The sequence below is a fragment of the Mytilus californianus genome, unplaced genomic scaffold, assembly GCF_021869535.1.
Source record: "Mytilus californianus isolate M0D057914Y unplaced genomic scaffold, xbMytCali1.0.p SCAF_17, whole genome shotgun sequence".
NCBI lineage: Eukaryota > Metazoa > Mollusca > Bivalvia > Mytilida > Mytilidae > Mytilus > Mytilus californianus.
The window spans coordinates 3,211,639-3,219,105 of record NW_026262659.1 but is presented as its reverse complement, the minus strand read 5'-3'; the positions used below and the strand labels follow the sequence as shown (position 1 = coordinate 3,219,105).

At 30.7% G+C, this 7,467-nt stretch overlaps 1 protein-coding gene across 1 annotated transcript in view; it reads left to right on the top strand.

The window, feature by feature from the left end:
• Nucleotides 1-348: 348 nt before the first annotated feature.
• Nucleotides 349-7,467, top strand: part of LOC127726239 (carboxy-terminal kinesin 2-like) — a 39,993-nt gene continuing 32,874 nt past the window's right edge. The window contains exons 1-2 of the mRNA XM_052233546.1: nucleotides 349-435; nucleotides 4,491-4,538. Coding sequence (XP_052089506.1) covers nucleotides 4,515-4,538 — 24 coding nt within the window. The 5' untranslated portion in view covers nucleotides 349-435; nucleotides 4,491-4,514. The remainder of the gene's footprint in view (nucleotides 436-4,490; nucleotides 4,539-7,467) is intronic.

Below are 7,467 nucleotides of genomic sequence, written 5' to 3'. Positions count from 1 at the left end.
TAATACATTAACAATTCTAGTAACACGAATTCATAAAGTATCTTTGCGATTAACTAAGGCCATGTAATCTACTTGTTCGTTTTTACAAGTTAAATCGATTTTGAATATTTCATTATGTCTTTTTTCAAATTGCAACAATTGAGACAATGTGGAAATTATAATACATGACATGTTTTGATTCTCGGATGTAATGCATTATCGTATAAATAGGACAAGTTTAAGTGCATTTTCAATATATTCAAGATAACGTTAAAGGGTTACAATATAAATTATTACCTGTAGAACTAACTGTAACTTTAGAATGAATGATATATGGTATTCATGTTTGTGTGTTAATACATTTAAAGGGTACATCATATGCACTCAGTTCAGGAATACTTGTATTTGTTTTTTTCGGACTTCTTCGAATCAGTGTGCTCTTATTCATAATTAAAGGTAGGTTGAATTTTCAGCACATATCTAGTTTGAGTATTGTTTGACAACGACTGTCGCTTTATTTTAATTTTAGACAAAATAGCTATGAATGCCAGACATTGATGGATTTAACCTATAAAGCAATGTAGCAGGAAGATATATAGTGGTTTGATGCCTTTTATTTTACTGACATTTCGTTGTGATATATTTTTTCAAATACTGCTATCGAAGAATTTACTGTAATATCATGCAAAACTGTTGATACTGGTAAGTATAACGCCGATCTGATTTATCTTTAGCATAGTGAAGATAAAATAAAATGGTCCCAATACAAATTCTCTGAAAATTGCGAAAGAATTCTTCATGCATAATACACTTCTTGATATACGTGTGAGTGGATGTATACATTTATAGAGTACGTAACCTGACCTACAAAATATTGTATGAATATAATTTTTCTGTTGGCTTTTAAAAAATGTCTTGTTTTCATATACAAAGGAAAGTATGTACATTTTTTAAAGCTTATTATATTTAAATTATAATTGATGTTACTAACATTCTTTCTATTTTGTTTTTTATAGTCTAGTCAGAACATGAATTTAAAACAGGTAGTAAAATGTAAAAATTATGTATACTGAAAAACGTTAAAAACGCAACGCACATTTTGGTGATTTCTTTTATTACTCCTTTTAGAACTATTATTCATTATTACCATACTTCGTTCTGGTTTAAAAAAAATCAATACCTGACTTACCTCATGTTATTGAACATACCGGATTATTGAAGTCAAAAATTTGCAAACACAAATTGGAGAATCTTACATTGTTGGGCTACATTGAGACGAGTTACACATATATTATGGTGTTAGCCTTGTATTACCACGTGTTATCCACTGGAGAATGTCTGTCATAAAGGTGTCAACTGTTAAGACGTATATAGTGCTTGTATTTACTGTTTTCCTTATTTAAATATTGGTGTTGTTTAGTACACTTTTTCGTCATATAATTATATACCGAGTAGTTTTTTAAAGCAATTGCTTTCATGCTATGGCATATAGCCATCTTTTTTACCCAGATCAAGCAAAAGTGTTTTGAGCAGATTCTTCGTAAAAATCCCGTGCATGTTTTTTAATGAAATACATTAATTGAAACAGTAGAAAAAAAATTAGTCGGTATGTGAGGTTTCAACATATGTTTTTGTAGATGTATTATTGTTTTTAAGAGGACAACCAGTTGACTATCAAAAACACTTAAAAGTCCGAGTGAAAAAGTGAATTTGTATACCTGCGATTTCGTTCTTGAGATGTTTCAACAAAGAATCGAACCATGTGTCAGTTGTTGATTCGATATTGAATATTTGGCTGAATTATCTCTTATACGGTTTTATGTTGTTTAATTCGAGATATGTTTAAAGAGTTCAAGGATTTCTTGTTTATTCATAAAATTATCGTTCATACATAAAATTATCGTAAACTCACTACGCACGTTATAGTAATGTAATCTTATCTCGCATTATTTGTTTTAAATTAAATGAAGCACAGTTTACGCGAATTCTGATTACACTTACCCTGTTTTTAATACTTTCTTGATATTACAGGCCCTGTTATTTATTATTAAAGATTTCCGTAACTGCTGTTGATACTGATAGACTCCACTCTGTAAACAAATGATATAATGACAGGGTCAAATGTCATAATGACCCTCTAGGCAATTGAAAATAATTTCTCTAGATATACGTATCTAAAAACAGACTGATCATAACTGACCTTGAAATGTTGTTTGCGCAAATAATTTTGCGGAACGAAACCTGTGTTAGAAACACATTACAAGAAGTTCGTTTTCCTTTTTGGCCATAATTTCGTAAGATTAAAATCTTATAGATGAAATGGACCCGTCCAAACGTGAAAGACACCAAGTTAAGAGTAAGAGATATTCTCAAACAATTTGGAATTTTCATGTAACATAGATTAAAAAAAAAACAGATCGTCCATTTGGATATCAACAATGGGAATGCATGAAAAATTAAGAAACTGATATCCTGTCTTTCCAGTAGACGAGTCTACTTCGTTTTTTACTTTTATATGCGAACGACGTTTTTTGCAATTTTATTTCACATGTTTTCGTGCTTGAAGATCATTATTCATCGTGTTTTCTGAAAGTTGATAAAAAGTAACGTGGAGCTGTTTTTTTTCTTGTTCGTGAAATGACGATTTAATTTTATGTTTGGCCGTGATACCCCTTTTTTCAAAAATATGTGACGATGGCACATATTGTATGTTTAAAACAGCTGAGAAATATATGTTTGGGACTAAGATTTGAGAAATGATGACATAGTAGCATACCAAAAATATTGTTAGTAAGCTGCAATATATAATTATTTATCATATATTTATGTCTTGTAAGATATATTTTTTCCCGACCGACCGGACTTTTCCATGTGAAATTTCTGTAATCCAACAAATAAAAAAAAAACCCTGGCCTTAGTGATGAAATGGATAAAGCCTAAGCTAGTTCCCACATTAATCGACAGTTAACATGCATTTTATAAAAATTGCAGAATCCGGTCCCATCTTCAAAATCGTTAATCGCTTAAATCGGTATGTATAAATAAATGGATCTTTTAAAAAAAACTAAGCACTCGCGTCATGAAAGTCGAAATCATCAACTGAATGGTTAAATTTAATGAAGCTATGTCCATGGATTGTCATGTAAATTATTGCCAAGTAATAAACACTCTACAAGGGGATAATCTATTATGATTTCTTCGGGTGTTATACATTTCCGCACATATATTTGCCTTCCCTGTAAGCAGGATAAACGTGTCGTCCCCCTGGCAAATGTAAAACATTTTAAATATGACTTTCTGCTGGAAAGTCTTTTATTGATATAAAGTCATCCTTACTTCTCACAGGACAAGTCTCCTGTCACGTTTAATTCTTTTACATTTGGATGAAAAATAAAAATAACACAAGTTTGACCTTTCTAAAAAGCTTTGGACTGCTTCGCTCTATCCTAATTTAAGGTAATAGGTGTGCATGTGGTTGTTGATTCAGTATTGGAAATGTGTTTTTTTTTTTAGATATTGATTGATATAAAATGGATTTACATTAAGCTTGTGCGTTATACTGTACACCCATGCTTTTAAAATTTTGTTCACTTTACTTGTTGAAAATTAAAACTTTTACAAATAGACACGACTCTGTAGGTGTGCTTCTCTGGAGATGTGCCTAGATTGGCAGAATTATAAAATACAGATAATGAATTTTTGTAAACATTGTATAGGAACACTGTTGAGCAAAACAAATCGTTCATATTGCAGATTAACAAAGCAAATAAACGCGTATTAATTATTGATATTATAATATTGAATTTCAGTGTGCAATATATGCATAATAAAAAAGAACATGAATTAATGACAGTTGATCGGAACTGAAATACACATAGTTAATTTTCCGGCATTTGATGTCTTATCCTGGGACGAGAAAAGTCTGTAATTCTTTATCTCATTTAAGCCAATAGCTGTTACTGTTACTCAGCTGCATCATAAAGCAACCAATCAGAATCTATATGTGAAAAGTAATTATTTCAAGATGGCGTGTATATCGACTGAAACTAATAGCTCCGCCCCGTAATGCGAAGCAAAACAAACATTAACTAGGCAGCAAGTGCTTTGACAGCCTTTAAGGCTTTGATTTCTTGTGTACAGTATAGTATTTCATAAAGATCAAAAGCCCTTGTAAGAAAGATTGTTTACTTATTTCTAGATACATATGTTTATATATGTATATAATGGGAATACAAGTATACAGAACTTTTCCATTATGCATATTATGTATATGTTCACTGTAAAGGAAGGAGGCATTTCTCACTGAAGGGTGCCTTAATTATTGTTCGTGATCAGTTGACCGGTCAAAGAAGACATCACCTGTTTACCATATATAATAGCACGTTGGACATGTTGCGTAATACATCAAATTGCGAGTTTTTCATACCTTTCATGCATTTACTTTAAATGTTTCTCCATTAAAACATAAAAACATTTTATAGAGAATATATATGCAGCTTATCTAATTTCAGATATAAGTACTGTCAACCATCGCAATGCTTGAATGTCATTGGCCATTAGTAAGTATACTGTTCATTATAATTGTGTTGCAATATTGGATCAGCTCAAAAACGCTATATACAGTTGCGAAGAAGATGGCATTACACATTGCAAAAAATGTAAGTACGGACATGGTGTCAGGTCATACGAGTTTAACAAGATTAAAATAATTACTTATCTATAGAAAAGATATTCAAAACTTTCACCTATAAATACAATATTTAAGAGATCTTACTATAATGATAAATTGATACACATTTAGCAGTAACTTTGTTCAAATTATATTGAGTTTACATGGATCGTATCTCGAGCTCGATGAACAGGATTACCGTTAAAGTAAGACTTGTATGTCCAGTTTAATCAATTTTCTACTGACTTAGTCATATTTTCTATAAAATTAATTTTAGGTAGCGCAATCTATAAATAAAAAAAGAAGGGATACTTTCACCGGACTTCAAATTTAAGACGGTCCTTCGCACCGCTTTCAGCACCTAGGTGCACACAAGCATCTCGAACGTGTTAGAAAAAATACCAATTGTTAACCAAATTATATAACTTTTTTTTTAAATGTGTATCATACGTTATAAATTTTGATAGTTGGATACAAAAACTACCAGAACGTTATCCCGTTCTCGTTAACCATAAGCATAAGATAATAATGTGGTTAGTACTTGTTAGTTAACGTATTTCTAAAATATATATGTATATATATTTCTAAATTATAATATATCCAAATAATACGTATATCAATATAAAATGATCAGTATTGTTGAAAAAGAAGAAGAAGAAAATAAACAGATAAATAAAAATCACAGCAATTTGGAATTTTGGCAATAGCAAAACAAGCCAAAAAAAAAAGATTTCTTACTTACAGCATTCATCAATCGGATTTTTATAGTATGTCCAAAACATGTGCTGAATATCTTCATTAGCTTCAATGCAGAAAGTACATTTATCTGTTTTTTATCGTAATTTTGAAAAAAAATTCATGTGTGCCTATGATCCTATGTATAATCTATATATGTACCCAAGAAGATTTGAGCTTTTTGTGGAGTAAAGGGACATACTGTGCACATTTTTCTAGTTTACATTTTTTTTATTAATCATAGAGACCAATATACGTATTTTTTTAGCCTTTATTATTTGATAAAAAAAAATGTTATAATGTTATTTGGAAGAATTGGTCCATGAATTATAGTAAGACTGTCTAGAGAAATATTATGTTTGATAGATTTTTTATATGAATTTATTGCTGATATAACACCATTTTAAACAAGAAAGTTAGATTTAATTTTATGAATATTTTGGCATTGCTCAAAAGACATTAGCTTACTCTCATGATTTGGCTGATCATGTATCAACACGATACCTTTATCAGCCCAGTCTTTATAGAAAATAGACGTGCTACCTATTTTAGTATTTTCATTATTCCAAACTGAGTCTTTCTTTTTCATTTTTTTATAAGTTTATTTTGCAATTCTGTCCTTGCTTTAAACACCTCTTTCAAAGAAGGGTTTTAACATCTGATAGATGGCCATGAAAATACTAGGTTTTAAATATTGATATTTTCTGTGCTTTCTGCAATTCATTTGAAATTTTTGTAACCATCGGACCCATGTTAGTTTTAGCCCTTTAATTTATTCTTTAATATCAAACATTTTCAGCCCTCTAAATTTATTATTCAGACATAACATTTCTCTTTTAATCTTGTCAGGGTTTATTTTCCAAAAAATGAATACATTGTTGTCATAAGTTGTTCAAGAGAAGTATAGCATGGTGCTTGTAATGTTAAAAACAAATGATTTAATTTTGCAATAACTAGTGTCTTGATTACTGTTATTGTTTTCCATTGCAGTTAGTGTTTGTTTAGACCAAATTGTAATTATATTTTCACTTTTTTTCATGATAATAATTAAAAATTCCATTTTTTGCAAGATGACCGAAAAGTGTATACCTAGTAGTGTAATCCTACTGGAACCCAATTCCCATCCCCATTTACACAAATTGTGTCTTGACTATATTTTTTTACCTATACACACCACCTCGTCTTGTCCAAGTTCATATTGAGACCAGAAATTTCAGCATATTTATGTAATAAGCAAAGCGATGCAATTAGATATTCCGGTGTACCGTCAAGTGTAATTAAAGTGTCATCTGCACTTTGAGAGACAAATATTCTAGATACCAGACGAACCAGAACTGGACACTTTGTCTGAATGGATCAAAGCTATTCGATCATGCATTCAGAAGCGCATTCAAAAACTACGATGCAATATGAGCACAAGAGTTACTAACCCTTTCAAAAATCAGGATGTTGTGGATGCTTTATTCTCTTTGCATGACAAATATGTCGTTGTTCCTGCAGATAAAGCCTCCAATAATATTGTCTTCATATGTAAAAACCATTATTTGCAATGTCTCACAACAGAGCTTGGAATAAATAGAACTACTGGTAACCCTACATATTCTTTATCATCATTTACCAAGGACGAAATTTTACAAAATCACAAATCTATCCTTCTTTCTTTTGGTATCAACATCAAAGAAAACGAAGAAAATTTACCATCATTATACTGGATACCAAAACTACACAAAACTCCATATAAAGAACGATACATAGCTGGGTCATCAAAATGTTCGACTAAACATCTTTCTAAAGTACTGACTACTACTCTTTCAACAGTTAAAGATGGGCTTCAAAAATATTGTGATGAGATATATTCTACCAGTGGTGTTAAACAGATGTGGATTCTCAAAAATTCGAAAGATCTACTGCTTAATCTTCGATCACAATCTTTGCAATTTTGCAGCAACATAAAAACTTTTGATTTTTCTACGCTTTACACTACTATTCCCCATGCTCAGTTGAAAATTCGACTTCACCATCTCATTATACAGTGCTTTTTCTATAAAAATGGGAATCGTAGATACTAACTTCTTGTTTTGGAT